Source organism: Engraulis encrasicolus, chromosome 1 (assembly GCF_034702125.1).
Source record: "Engraulis encrasicolus isolate BLACKSEA-1 chromosome 1, IST_EnEncr_1.0, whole genome shotgun sequence".
NCBI classification, from domain to species: Eukaryota; Metazoa; Chordata; class Actinopteri; order Clupeiformes; family Engraulidae; genus Engraulis; species Engraulis encrasicolus.
Genome location: NC_085857.1, coordinates 54,432,364 through 54,447,857, shown reverse-complemented (window position 1 = coordinate 54,447,857; position 15,494 = coordinate 54,432,364). Strand labels below are relative to the sequence as shown.

At 43.4% G+C, this 15,494-nt stretch overlaps 1 protein-coding gene and 1 long non-coding RNA gene across 2 annotated transcripts; one reads left to right on the top strand and one right to left on the bottom strand.

Annotated features, from left to right (window-relative positions):
- Positions 1–585: 585 nt before the first annotated feature.
- pld6 (phospholipase D family, member 6) lies at positions 586–15,409 on the bottom strand. The gene is made up of 5 exons (XM_063192072.1): positions 15,395–15,409; positions 14,940–15,059; positions 5,785–5,858; positions 4,788–5,029; positions 586–1,709 (listed from the first exon to the last, which is right to left on the bottom strand). Exons 1-5 carry the CDS (start codon positions 15,398–15,400, stop codon positions 1,342–1,344), a joined length of 810 nt encoding a protein of 269 aa, XP_063048142.1. The 5' UTR covers positions 15,401–15,409; the 3' UTR covers positions 586–1,341.
- On the top strand, positions 7,912–10,014 carry LOC134441589 (uncharacterized). Its single transcript, XR_010033183.1, has 5 exons — positions 7,912–8,151; positions 8,251–8,356; positions 8,518–8,607; positions 9,099–9,181; positions 9,702–10,014. It is a non-coding gene; the product is annotated as an uncharacterized LOC134441589 (long non-coding RNA).
- Positions 15,410–15,494: the final 85 nt, after the last annotated feature.

Genomic DNA, 15,494 nt, shown 5'->3' with positions numbered 1-15,494 from the left:
TGGCGTACTTGTCAGCCACATTACACTACCGTACCTGTAAGCACAGCACAGCTCTTGTGGCACAGCCGCCCGCGTGCTGCTCGTAACAGCTGATGACAAATGAGCAAGGAGCGCGAGCTACGCCATGCAGGCAGGCGACTCCCGGAGTAAACCACGCCGTAGGCAAACACAGTAGCCTATCCATGATCTCTTGCTGTCAATGGTTTAGTTTGGATGCATCAGGTGCATTTGCTTAGGGAGGAAAAATACTAAAGTAATAATATTCTAATTAATATGCAGATATATAATGTGCTTTTACACATTTCATCATTGGAACTGTAGAAATTATTTCCCCCTAAAACACTTAGAAGATCAGTCCCACTTATAGAAATATTAGGCTACTACTACTACTAATACAAAATATCAGATTTTTGTCATCATTATGCAGCTCCTCCACTATAGTGCCTCCATTTCCAAACACAGCCATTATAGCACCCTGATGTTGTAGGCTACACAAGTTGTTTTTTAGCTGAAATGAAACTGAGGAAAACTGATTAAGTAAATACATAAATAATTACGTACATAAAAAAGTCACACACATCTGTGTAAAGTCAATTATAATTTATTTTACTGATGTCAAACAGCACTGCGTTTACATTTCCAAGAGCAGAGTTTTCAAAACAAACATGTTTACATCCTTCCCTCTGCTTAACCGGTGTCTTCACCAGTCTCTTCAGGAGACACGTGGGTTCCGTCGATAACAGGAAAAACCAAAACCACTTTCCCATAAGCCGATATTGCTTTGAAACAAATGTAAAAAATCGATTGAAAATAAAACATTCTACTAAAATATGTACATATCTTCAATATGTATATTACAATTGTTAATGATGTCTATAAAAAATTAATAAAAAAAACTAACAAACAACTTTCTCGAGGCACTTCAGGTGCCTTCCTGATTCTATTGGCCAGTCCAGCCCTTTTGGAAATGATTGGCGGCTCGTCAACTAATCAGAACTGGGGTGCAATTGTGGCCATTTGCTGTGTGGGTGACCACAGGTGATGGGATTGTCCATTAGTAGCTTTAGTGTGTGTGTGTGTGTGAGAGAGAGTGGGGTCAGTGATGGTACTGTGTGTGTGTGTGTGTGTGTGTGTGTGTGCGCGTGTGCTACATGGTGTGTCAGGTAAATTGTTGTACCGTGTGTATCTGCGTGTGTGTGTGGCTAGATCACTGCTGATGGACGCGCCCATTGCTAGCGGTTTGTGTGTGTGTGTGTATTCCTAAATCACTGGCGAATGGCAGGTCCATTGCTAGCAGTGTGTTTGTGTTGGTGTGAGTGTGCATGTGTACAGGTGGCTAAATCACTGCTGATAGACATGCCCATTGCTAGCAGTGTGTTTCTCCACCTCGGCACGATGTACGAGACCCTTGACTCGATCCGCGTAATGCCCCTTGTGCACGTGCCCGTGATGGCGTGGCGCGTAGGTGTCTGCGTTGCCAGGTGAGTGCGTGTGTCGTGCGGGGTCGTTGGCCTCCCAGAGTCGCCTGAACTGGGCCAGGTACGGGGCGACGATGTCTGCGTGGTCAGTGACCAGCACGTTCTCCTGGTTAGACTGCACTGCCGTCATTGTCCAGTTGAGGGAGCCGGAGAGTAGCAGGCGGCCGTCTACTATACAGAACTTATGATGCATGTGGACCGAGCGGGACAGCTCATGACGAACACAGATACCTGATAGGAGAGAGAGAGAGAGACAGAGAGAGAGAGAGAGAGAGAGAGAGAGAGAGAGAGAGGGGAGAGGAGAGGAGTTGCATATTCACACACATTCATATAAACGCACACACACATCCCTATAAACGCATACACACGCACACAGACCCCTACCACACCCACACGCACACAGAGGAGAGGAGTGGAAAGGATAAGAGAGGAGAGCAGAGGAGAGGAGATGAAAGGAGAGGCGAGAGAGGAGAGGGAGGAGAGGAGAGGAGAAAGAGAGGAGAGAGAGAAGGAGAGAAGAGAGGGAAGACAGATGCATATTCACACACACATCCATACAAACACACATGCGCGCACACACACATCCACATACAAACACACACACACGCAAACCTGACACATCACACACCCCTGCACCCTGACACCAGTGCTGGGAGTAACAGCGTTAGAGTATAACGGCGTTACTAACGGAGCCTCATTTTGAGTAACGGAATAATTACTTAATTACTTCATCCATAACTGTAATGCTGTTCCCGTTACTCAGGAGGTAACGTGACGCGGTACAATTTTATGAATTGCAGCGCCAGTGTGCACTGGCTGCTGACAAAATCAAGGAGCAAATGGCAACGCCGCATAAATCTGTACCAAGCCTGCTTTTAATATGCTCACATTCACCCTTTGCATGCAGGATAGCAAAATAGCTGAGCATGATTTGCTTAAAGTGTTAAGTGGGCGGAGTGTCAGCTATCTTCCTCCCACGCGTGTAAACACAAGTCATTTTACAGTTCACAGGGGAGCGCATAAAGAACAGAAGAGACAACGGCAGTAAAGCCGCAAGGTTGCACGTTCCAACGGTAAATACCGGAATCATTTCATGCTAGTTGCAGTCAAATGCAATAATGTTTATATCCAAAGTATACTGTGCCTTGGAAACAAAGTTATGTCCGTAACGAGCGACTCTAATTTCACTAAGCACCTCTCAACGTTGCATGGTGGCACACCTCCAAGCCCCGGGCCGTGCAGCTAGTTTCAGCTGTATCGAAGAGGGAGACAGAGGCAAGCCAACCCTGATTTCTCAGGACACGGGTGAGCTCAACAAAAAAAAAACGCCAGGTAGCCTATGTGGTTGAAAACATGTTTCCCCTATCCACTGTGGATTCGGAGTTGTTAAGTTGCAAAAAAAGAAATCCATCTCGTGAAAGAGAAATGAGCACATCCCCAAAATCGTTGTGAACTGGATTCACCATTGATATTTACACCATTAATAGGTCATGAAGATATTTGATAGTATCTTCACGCCCGATGAACAACTCCAGTAGCTTCCAAGTAAACTATTTCGGTGCAAAAATCACCTGGTCAGGCTATTGTTCAGAGCCACATCATCTGAAATGCTAGCTAGCTAATGTCACTTGACTGGCAGTTTTCGTTTTGTAGATAAAAGTAGACGTGCCAAAGTACAAAGTTACTTCCTGCTGTGTTGCATGCTGTTTTTCATTACAACCTTCCACTTTAAATCTTGATGGCCATTAGGGGCCCCAGGCTGTCCGGCTCAATTGACCGGTTGGGCAGTGAGATTCGAGCACAGAATGTGGTCGTGAATCGCGCTTTGGAGGGTTTTGTGGCAGGTCAGCGCCAGATGGACAAATTGACTGAAGTGATTGTGGCCGAACATCGCCACCTTGAAGCGATTGATCGCCGCATTGATGGACTTGTCGCGCACGATCGCCAGATGGAATCGATCGGTTTGGGAGATAGGTTGCTCGAAATTCTGCTGTACGTGAAACGTGTGGCCAGTCACATGAGAATTACCGCAGAATCGTAAAAGGAATGTCTGCAATAACCCAAACATAAATCTTATTTTGCTTTGGCGCCCCAGCTGCAGCTGCAGCGACCTGACCAAGGTCAGGACTCTTATCTCTCCTTGGAGGACAAGCAATGTCTGGACTCTCTGCCTCCCTCAACTACCACAGGCACCTGGAGACGTTTTTCACTTGCTATGGGACAGTGCAAGGCCGTCCCTGGGACGGTTTGAGCTATGGCTCAGAGTGGGGTGATAAGCTATCCAGTGCCCACCCCTCCCCTCTCTTCAACGCCTCCTCCGCGCTTTCTGACCCCCCTCCCCCCCCCCCCCCCCCCCCCCGGTTTTGTACAATGTCTGCGTCTCCACTGCTTATAGCCATAATGAGGTTTTTTGTCTATACCTTGATGTTGTGTTTGCAATGTGGAGCTATGGAATCTTTTTCTCCTCATCCTTACCCAATGTTGTCTAACACTTGTCTAAAACCAAGATTTGTGAAGGTGGATGCGCGCAGTAGCGCAGTTCGTCCCAGGTGTACTAAACTTTGTATTAGTTTACGCTGCTACTAAGTATTGTACCCGAAACACAATTTCGTTGCCTTTTTGACAATTGACAATGACAATAAACTCTTGATTGATTGATTGATTGATTGATTGATGGCAGCAAAACTCCTTATCCTTCCATCATATATTTAGGAACAGGCTAGCTAGCAGGAAATGTTTTGATGCTCTAGGAAGTAAATGGAGACGTGACGTGACGTGATCAGGAAGTGGTTTGATTCACTATAATAAAACTCAAATACTGTGTGTAATAAAATGCACAGATGATGAAGTATCCAGATCCTGACTTTGCAGGTGTTTTCATGATCAATGTCAGTTCTGTTCATCACATTGTTACGAAAATCACACAGAATGTGCATTAGAATGTGCAGATTCAGAATCAAATACAGAAACGTAAAAACGTAATTTTAAGGTTTGGGAGCCAACGCATGGGAGACAAAAACGTATTTTTACGTGACTTGGTAGTGAATGTGTTAAGCAAAAATAACATCACAGCCAAAATAACATCACAGAACAAAGATGAAACCCCCATTCATCTGTTCTTTCGTTTCTTTGACATTTTAAGCAACAACAAAAAAGTAACGCAAAAAATACTTTTCCTGGTATCTAGTTACTTTTATAGTGAAGTAACGCAGTTCCTAACGCAATTACTTTTTGGAGAAGTAACTGGTACAATTAGTTACTTTTTCAAAGTAACTTTCCCAGCACTGCCTGACACACACACACACACACCTGCTTTCCTCAGCACTCCTATCTGCGAGCCCTGGATGGTTTGGTAGTCTCGGTCGGTGATGACGCGGACCCGTACCCCGCGTGCGTGCAGCTGGAGCACGGCTCTGCTCAGCTCGAAATTGGAGAAGGAGAACACGCAGATGTCCAGAGAGACACGGGCGGAGAGGAGGTGGGACAGCATCCGGTAGAAGGGGTCCACAGGAGAAGACTGGAGAGCAGTGGAATGGGTCTCACCACACACACTATGAAGAGAGAGGGAGAGAGAGGGAGGGGGTAAGGTTGGACCGCTGACGTATACTAAACGTCATTGGGTTGGACCATGGGATTTGCTGCACTGGTTACACACACACACACACACACACACACACACACACACACATATGCCAATGATGTTTTGGAAGTAACACACGTCAGGGTGGTGCAACCACAGCTAACGCCACTAATGCATGGATTACATTTATTTTAGCATATTATGTAATGGAGGCCAACTAGCAGATGATGAGCTGAGCTCTGTGACAGAGATAAGTAGCCAACGTTTATGAAAAGGTCAGAACACACGTTGTATGGATGAGTTGAAACGGATCTCTCTCTCTCTCTCTCTCTCTCTCTCACGCACACACACACAACCTGACTGTGAGGATTCATGGCGAATACAAACATCAGAATATTAGCAAATATTTGGCTTCTGAATCACTATTGACATGACACTGAGAAGCATCCAGCTCTTGTTGAACACACACACACACACACACACACACACACACACACACACACACACACACACACACACACACACACACAGGGAGACACTTGTTCATCACACACGACACATGGAGACATACAGACTCCTGTTCACAAACAACCTTAGCAGACATACAGGCTCTTGTTAGATCGTACGCACACGGTGCAGGCTTGTTTGGAAAGTGGTGGGGGCCAATTGTCCAGGGTGAATGTATTCACACAGTATATTTTGTGATTAAGTGGTGGGGACACTTACCACTGGTCTCCGCTGACTCTTCCATCAGAGAAGAGGCTCTCCATACAGTGGGATTCACAGGGGAAGAACAGCACCTGGGGCAGCAGCACAGTGGCAATTACAGATAAAAACCGGTGGGAGCACAAGGGTCCTGGTTTACTTTTTTCCCCTTTCTATCTGGTTGTTGGGTTGTCCTGCTCCCGGGTCGGACGTTTGGATGTGTGGGCTTCAACCTACTACTTCAGATTTCCCATAAGGGAAGAACAGCACAGTGACAATTAGGTGCTGTTTCCACGTAGCTGGATATTTTTATGTGTGGATATTTTTTTTCTCCTGGTTGCATTGGTTTTGGCCTTCCGTTTCCACGTAGCAGATATTTAAAATCCAGGTATAAAAAGCAGGAGAAAAAAAATATCCTGTTTAGGGGGCTGAAACGCATTTGTTACAATGGAGGATTTATTTTTATCCACATGTTGCGTTTACACCTCAACAGGAGAAAAAAATACCCTGCTAAAAAATATCCTGCTACGTGGAAACAGCACCTTACTGACATGGGCAGACTATCCATAAGGGCCAGCTAGTGGCACAGTGACAAATGAATATATCATACAGTGACATCATATTATTGACTTTACTGTGGTGCATTGTACATTAGCTTATAGTTTGGTGATGTATGCACCCCATGCAGGCTACATTTAGGCCTGCATGTTTCTACGCATTTTTTATTTGCTTTATCTCCTAGTATGTATAATGCTTAAAGGTGCACTGCAAGACTTTTTACTTAGGCTATTTCCAGAATTCATGCTACCCATTCCCTTATGTTACCTTTTTCATGAATACTTACCACCACCATCAAATTCAAAGTCATTATGACTGGGGAAATTACACATTTCATTTAATGAAAGGGGCATCTTCTCCATGGTCCACCATTTAGAATTTCCAGAAATATATATTTTTAGCTGCAAAAATGACTATACTTGGGCTATTAAATACTAGAAAATATTAGTTAATTACTTAGTAAACGTTCATGAAAAGATCAAATGTGGCAAAAGGCAACCCAGTTTCAAGCATAGTTGCAGTACCTTTTTTGACCATTTAATGCACAGTACCCTTCATGTTCACATGTACAGTAGCCTGCATGTGAAGAACTTGACTTCTGATAGTAATAGTGGGGTCGTATTAGGCTCAGTCATTTCAAATTTGTGTTAAAGTTTGGTTTTCACTTCCAAGTTGAAGTTTAGGGTCTATAGAACAATTTGAGTTCGAGTGTCAAACACACAGATGACAAAATGGCCTGCGGGGGGCGCTCTAAAATATATAAACTGCTATAACTTTTGATTAGTTAAACTAAATTTAGCATATGAGGTATGTATGGATTCAGCATGAAGAGGAGAAACTGGTGAGCTAAGTATTCGGTTGCCAGATGAAAGACACACTATGTAATAAACACACTTTTAGCCAATGGACAGCTAAATCCGGGCTTTTTTGTAACAATAAATGATGTTTCATTGCAACGTGGAGGGCATTTCCNCCCTTTATCTTAAAAAACCCTGAATTGTGCTGTCCATGGGCTGATAAAATGTTATAGCAGTTTATACCCAGACAGCACGAAGCATCTTGCCGACGTTGGCTATTGGGCGGCGACATCGGGAAAACGTCGAGGCCTTTTTTTGCCTTATAATCGTCATGCCAATTAGGTTGGTTTTAGATCGGCAAAATAGCGGCAGAAAATAAGGTTTCCTGCCATGGTTTGCCGATGGTTTGCCAACTTAACCCCGACATCGACAGGGCGACGCTTTGCCGATCAATTCCCTGCAGTTCCCTTCCGATGGTTTGCCGATGGTTTGCCAACCTAACCCCAACCATCGGCAACGCAACGTTTTGCCGATCAATTTCCTAATGTTTCCTCCCGATGCTTTGCCAACTTAACACCGACCATTAACTGACGAATGCCCCAAACACAGTTTGCCGATGGTTTGCCAACCTAACCCCGACCATCGGCAACGCGACGCTTTGCAGATCATTTGAAGACCCCAAAACCAAAAGCCAGCACCTGCTTGCTTGCAACCTGAGCAGCGCGAGTTCTGTTTGAAATTATTTCAGTTGTCAAGGGAACGAACATTATCTGTTTACTTCACTGGACGTCGCAGCAGTGGCCACCTCAATTGTTTTTTAGTTAGACGGCATTACTATTATTTCTGCTGAAATGTAGGTTTCAGAATTACAAGTCAGGTTTGATTAAACATTTAATTAGGTTGCTGAAATAAATCTCTTTACCTGTCGTGCTGTCTCGAAGGACCTCCTCAACGAGTTTCTAATCGATATCCGACCTTACTTTTCCTTACCGTTAGCAAGTTAGCTAACGTGTCAAACGTACCCAGCAAACAGGTGAGTTTTGTTTGGTTTTATAAGTTATAGTTTGAGATGTCACATTGTATGTAGGTCGTGTGTAGTCTAACAGCGTTTTCTATTGTGATATAAATGTAGGCATACTGCTCCCGTAATCAAGTTTTCTGCTGGAGTGGGGCTGCTGATTCTTGTCTACGTCTAGCCCATGATGACTGATTGAAAGGACATTACAAAATAGGCTACGGTATGTAACACAATATGATTCTCTTTGTTGAACTTGCAATGCACAGGAAACACACCACGTGAAGTGAGATAAAATAATATTGCATCGCATTCATAGCCCTTACTAGAAGTAAACAACTCCTGGGTTCAGCCTTCACTGCAATTTGTTGCTCTCGTTTTCAGTCAATTCACCACAAGTCAAAATCAGATCAACAGACAGGGACATCAGCCTTCTCTTGGGAATATGCCAGATATGCCATAACAAGAAAAATGGTAAGTCTATCACTACATAAGATCCATAACAAAATACTCTTCGTTAAATCTTAAATGTGACCTGGTGGCATTATTGCGTGAATGCTTATGTTGCACACTTAATCAAGTGTGTAGAGTTTCGATGAGTTGTTTATTTACATTTTCCTCAGCATAACTGTACAGCTGACACCGCTGCCTTCTGTATCATATGCCTGTCACTTCCACGTTTCGTTCTTCCACTGCCTACTGCACCAGAGAGGGTCTCTGCACTCATTGCTGGTCCTATGATGCCATCTATTGGCGAAAACGTGCAACAGCATAATTAAACTAAAAGACAACTTCTGACAGGACAACAAAAAGACAGGGAATGAGAATAAGGGAATAATAAGGGAATAACAAAAAGACAAAAATGGGGGGTCCACTACACTTGCATACAAACTGATTGTGATGCTGTCACTCATTTTCTAGTCTATATCTTGGACTGAAAAAGGATTACATTATTATGTTTTCAGGTGTTTTGCCCCTGCGGTTGTGAAGAGGATGCTGTGTAGATGGCAGCATGAACATGTCACACAGACATTGGCTAAACTGCTCGGTAGGTACAACGAAATAGAAGAAACCACCCCCTCAACCCTGTTTATGCTGCACTGTACCTATTATAACCAGTTTTTATATAGACCATTATTTGAAATACTATAAGAGCCTTTCTGTTAGGATACTGTACAGCAGGGATGGGCAACTGGAGGCTCGGGCGCCACATGCAGCCCAACTTCTCACTTTTTAAAAAAAGAAAAAGGACAGTTTTTAACCCCCTATAAATCAATAGTGTAAGCATTCAGGTATAAATAAAGAAAAAGTGAAGTATCCTTTTGTAAATTCTCTCAAGTGCGTGGTGATGTGGCCCACCGATTGTGGTAATTAAAAATGTTGGCCCACCTTACAATGAAAGTTGCCCACCCCTGCTGTACATGTCCTTACCAAATAGGACACTAGCTAACTAAATGTAACTAATATGGCATTGTGATGGACAAAAATCAACTAAACCAACATATTACATTGTGAATGTAGTTGCGCAGTGATACTGAGACCAACTTATTCCTGTCTTCATTTGCCAGGCTTCTACACTTGCCCTCAGAGTTCACATAAGGTGAAGTGCACAGGTGTCCAGTCAGGTTCAGACTGATGCTGGTAACAAGAGGAAAACATGCTGATTGGTAAGTGAGATCCCTGCTCAACAAAAATCCACACAGCACAACAAGTTAGCCTAGTTTGTGGTATCAAATGTAAAATGTAAGTTTCATCAAAAAGTTGTAGAACACATCTGAATAAATTGCAGGCCATCAAAGTAGTGAATGGGCAGGGAAAACACAACCAGTAGGCTTATGAATTACTTTGACTCAGCACAGCACAGCAGTAGATGCGATGCTACCATTCCTTGGGAATATGCATGGGCGCAGATAGCGGGGGGACGGGGGGGACATGACGTACCCAGATTTTCATTCACGTGGACCCGTCCCCCTCACTTTAATGGAGAAAATATCTGATTTCTGCCTTTGCATGTTTGCAAAATAGCGCCTCCCTGGACCATTCACTTTCATATGTGGCAAAAAACGGCATTACACTCTATAAACGGCTCTGTCAGCTCACTGTGTCAGCTGACTCAACAGTGACACCAGGTAGCGACATAAAATCTCTATGCTTGCGATGGTGTGGTGAGGTATTGCAGAATTAAGCAAATGCATTGAAGTTAATGGCAGTAAATCTATTTGTTCATTGGCTAACAGCCACTGAAGTCCCAGATTTGAAGCGCCATAAGCTTTTTGCTTCTCACGGTGATTGGCTTTTGACAGGGCTAGATTCAGGAAGTGGAGAAGAGCAGGCGTCATATTTACATTATATTTGTGGCTCAGACCAGTTGCTTTTGTTATAGCCTAAAAGTTAATGTCGACGACAGTCCCTTTCTTGCTAACTGTGATGTGGATTACAAAAACTGTGGAACGTGAACGATGGTGGTGGAACGCATGGATTAAAAGTTGGGATTTAGCTGCTTTCAAGACAACGTTTTAAGGTAAGGTCACTATGGGTTCATATCCGCTGTGACGCTGTTTGTAGTTGCTGAAGTTAACAAATGTTAATTATTCAGAAGGGTTTTTTTGGTCTCTGTCGTGGACCTGTTTTCGAGTGAAAAGACAGCTTTGTAGGGCCATGCCATGCCAGGTGTCAATCAAAGCCAACGCAAGTAGGCCTAGCTGTCGTGTCGGTTTCTTGTTTTGTATGCTGTGAACATCGGACTAAATGTCTTTTTTACGGATTTTTGGAATGATGATTGCGGTGGTGTCATTCTGTTGGATGCATTTACTGTGGGTTGTTGTTAAACGGCGGTATTACAACGCAAACGTGTGGATTGCATTAAGTGGTGGAGTGAACTGAAGGATACAATATTCACACGCAGCGTGGTAGAAAAATTACGGTTGTCTGAAGAGCTCAAGAATCGCCATTTAAGTCGCTTTTATCAAAAATGTCTAATCTGGAGGAGACCATATAGCCTAATTTGACTTGGTTAGGCCTACCCAGTTTCTTGCTTAGCCTACCAATATATCAATCACACGCCCCAAAACCGCGCCTGGACTCAAGTTATGTTTACATGCAAAACCACTGCGAGACTGGTCGTCTTAAAATTTCTACAGCCATAAATCACACACTGTTGCATAGCCTGCTGTAGGCCTACATTAATACAACGTGAAATTTGTTGACAGTTCTCCTGTTTAAAGTTTAAATTGGTTGGGAAAGTAGCACTTGCTGATGGGAAGGTGCTTAGAAGCGCGCACTGGGGCGGGGTCTTGGTGGGAGACTCGTGCACATTCTGAGTAGAAGCTGGAGCGGTTTAAACATTTGTGATGTTTTAATTTTTTAATCAAGATTTATTTGTTTTAATGTAGTAGACCTAGGCCACTAAAGCAAATACAATTATTTAGTGGAAGATGAATAGGCGACTAACAATAAAAAAACGATATTCAGTGTATTATAATCAGGGTAGGCTATAATAGCCTAATAACCCACCCCCCCCCGACTGACGGTCTGTTGTGAAAATGTCCCCCTCAGTTTTTAAAAGCTATCTGCGCCCATGGGAATATGACACAGAGGTCTGCAATTCCATTGTAAATATTGACTGGAAATGTTTGTGTTTCAACTGTTTAAAAACATTGGACTCAGGGGAAAAAATCTCTAGGTGTATATAAGTGAAAGCCCACCTTTGTCATTGTGACACAGCACACAAGTATGCACTGCATACAACGAAATTGCATTTTATGCCTCACCTGTGCAAGGGGGCAGCCTACATTGGCATCCCAAGGGAGCAGTATATTGCAGTGTGGCAGGAAGGTACCATGCATAGGGTACCTCAGTCATGGAGGATGGAGGAGAGAGCACTGGTTAATTACTCCCCCCACCAAACAAAGTGAGACACAGTAGAGCGGACAGCATTCCTACCAGAAAAGCAAGGTTTTTCAACAGTTTCTTCCCAGCAACAGTGAGGCTGATGGCAAAAAAGAATATTTGACCCACTTGCTTAAATTATTATTATTATTTTGATCTCTTTGATTTTTATCACTTTTTAATGTATTTTGTCTTCCTATTTTTCTATTTAATTCTATTTATTGACTCAGAGGGCCTGCACAAGATGTGCTTGCTCCTATGTGCTTGGACTACTAGTTTATGCACAAATGGCAAATAAAGTACTTAGAACTTTGGACTTTGAACTTTGAACCAACCTGGCGGGTTGGGAGTTGAACCAGCATCCTTTTAGGTTGTACAGCCCTGTGCTACAGCATGGCCGGATTAACCATATGGGCACACGGCACAGTGCCCAGGGCATCAAGCATTCCCAGCCGGTGGGGGGCATCACAGGAGAAGAAACTTTTTTTTTTTTCATTAATGTTTGTAGACTTAAAATTGTTAAACATGACACTGTTATATACCGTATTCATATAAAATTCACTATTAAAACATAATGTCATAAGGGCAACGATATCATCATTCTAAGCAATAGTGTCCTGTGACAATCATCCCCCCTCCCTCAACCTGTCAGTTGAGCCGTTCCACCTGTCGTGAAATGTATCATGTTTTTAAAAAGCCCGCGGTTGTAGAAAAGAAAAATGGACAGACATCAATTGAGTGGTTGTGTGAAGAGAAAAGTTTAACAAGAGAAAGACCCCATCGTTTAGCCTTGTGACTAGACTTGTGTAGATAATTGGAGTGCGAGGCTGAGGATTTCATGCACTGGATGATGGAAAGGAAGAGATCAGGAAGGAACTCCTTGTGGACGTGCTGTTGGGTGTTTTTGGTGTGCTCAGAAACTGTAAGTCTTGGATATATCTTGGTTGTGTGTCACCTGTTTAATATTAGGTTGTAGAAGGTTATGATTAATGTCCAGAGATTTCGCCGACGTTTCGTTTAAATGCGTCTTAATGCGCTTGCCGCGCTATAATCGCATGTTAACTTAGCCTACAATTGATGAATTCCTGCCGTGTGAGAGCGTCTAATCAGCAGGTTGGTGTCTATTACCGTAGTGTGTGTAGGCTATACCACGTATGAGTAGGCTACATGGTGTCTCTATTTAGTAATTTCATGTAGGTCTACAGTGTCTAGTTAGCTATTAGTGTAGCCCATGATTAGCTATGATTTGCCATTATGTTGCATGCAGTCATAGCCTACGTTTCTAAGGGGCAGTGTTGTTGGGTTTTTTGTTGTTAAATTTTTAGAAACCACAACTTAAGTCACAATTACAACCTCCTTCATCACAATTACAAGTAGTTTACAGCTGTGAAGCTCATAGACCATAACCTCCCACCTGTGAACTCCACAAACTTCAATATTGTGGACTTGTAGGCCTATCATGCCAGAGTAGGCCTATTTTAGATGCCCCACAGTGATTCCTACACATTTCTAAGGATCAATCAAAACATTTTGAATAACCTACACATTTGAATATGCTGGATCCTGTTCAAATGGATACACTTGAATATGGAAATAATTGAGTATGGCTGCATTTAAGATTTTTATTGAGACACTCATGTAGGCCTAGGCCTATTGCATATCGCATAGCCTATTTTGAATAAGACATTTCAATATGCGAGGAAGAAAGACACTGTTTATGTGTACTTTTGCTTATGCTTAGGGCTACATGCTATGGGTTACTGAAGGCACGGGCAAGGTGTGCGTCTGTGCGGGCGCGCGCACGTGAGTGGGTGTTTTGTTTTGGGGGGGCACTTGAGGTTTAGTGCCCAGGGGCATCACATTACCTTAATCTGGCCCTGGCTACAGGACACCCTAACCGCTTACCAATGACTGCCCCACTTATCCATGACTGTATAAAAAATACCACAGAGTAGCGAGTACACTTTTAAATTAAAAGGGACAATATAGATGAAAGACTTTTCATCCACAGGCAGGACTTAGGCTACATACAGGAGATGGTGAAATCCTGCTTACAAAAACTGTTCTCAATAAATAGTTGTAAACTTTTCACATGTCAAAGTCATAGCCTAAACTGTAGGGTATGTTCTCATGTAAAGGGTGATTTTCACATCCAGCCCATGTTCACAGATTTGTTTTTTCTCTCCTGCAGGAATGATTCAACGATGGACATTGTGCTTAATTGTGGAAAAAAATAAATGTCAAAACGTCTATGATTTTTTTGTGTTTTCATTGGTGAGGCGGTGAAGCAGGAAGACCTCAAATAAGGCGGAATTCCACTGCAGCGGTGAGAACATTCAGACGTCTTTTTGTATAGAAAGAGCTGATTTTCTGGCATGCTAGGTGATTTTCTGACATGCTAGTTTCATAACTGCAACCTAAAATCAGCTGTTCCTCGAGACGTCCGGATGCTTTCCTCGCGCAGATGGGGTACGTCGAGTAGGTCGTAATTAAGTCGTAATTAAATCGGTTAAACATTGGCTCATGAGCGGATATAAGGCGGGCAACCGTCGGCTCATGGTAGGAATATAAATAATTATATCGGCATAACGTTGGCTCTCCATCGCCTGTCGCCTTTTTGCCGACGTCTGCCCAACATCTTGCCGATGAGCAAACGGTCCTTTCAAAGACGTCGTGCCGATGTATTTTACATCGGGCAAAAAGCATCTTGCCAACGTTGGCAAGACGTAAGTGTGCTGTCTGGGTATATTATAGAGCGCCCCCCGCAGGCCATTTTGTTATCTTTGTGTTTGACACTCGAACCCAAATTGTTCTATAGACCCTAAACTTCAACTTGGAAGTGAAAACCAAACTTTAACACCAATTTGAAATGACTGAGAAAAATTGCACATGCCAACGACCCCACTATAATGGCCCACCTCGGAGATGCGTGAAGACCCAGCGGGCTTCAGCCGCCGATACAGCCAACTCAGACCCTCCACGCCCAGGGTAAGACCGAGCACTCCTGCGCCCAGAAACTTCAACACCTCCAGAAGCGACTATGGCGTGAAAGGACAGCGGAATTAGGCGTCATGTTTTATGTGAAATTAAATACAAGGCATGAAATTGCATTAAAATAATAATAAATATTGATTCCCTTCCCTGACATTCACACATTGTCACATGGCAGCTAAGGTTTTTTAAAAAGCTGCCCTTGTTCACAAGCTAACGACACGGAGCTCAGCTAAGCACCAAATCCGCACATTGCCAACTTTAGGTGCAGTTAAGAGGCCTACATTTTCCTAAGGAAGCCAAATATTGTCGAAATTATGTCGCCATTTGTGCTCATACTCCTGTAGTAAATGGCAAAGAGATTAACTCTGTTCAAACTTACCGGCATGGCAGGAGAGAAATGTTTGATAGTGATAACCAATGGACCGTGTGTGGGTCTCCGATATCGTTACTGTACCGCCTCCGTGTGGGCGGGGCCAGGA

Bases quoted from the DNA above. Each gene is read 5' to 3' on its own strand.
- pld6 (XM_063192072.1), bottom strand. The intron at 5,859-14,939 runs GTGGGCCATTAT...CTGCTGCCCCAG, and splicing joins GGTCTTCACGCATCTCCGAG to GTGCTGTTCTTCCCCTGTGA. The intron at 5,030-5,784 runs GTAAGTGTCCCC...CTCTCTTCATAG, and splicing joins AGAGTCAGCGGAGACCAGTG to TGTGTGTGGTGAGACCCATT.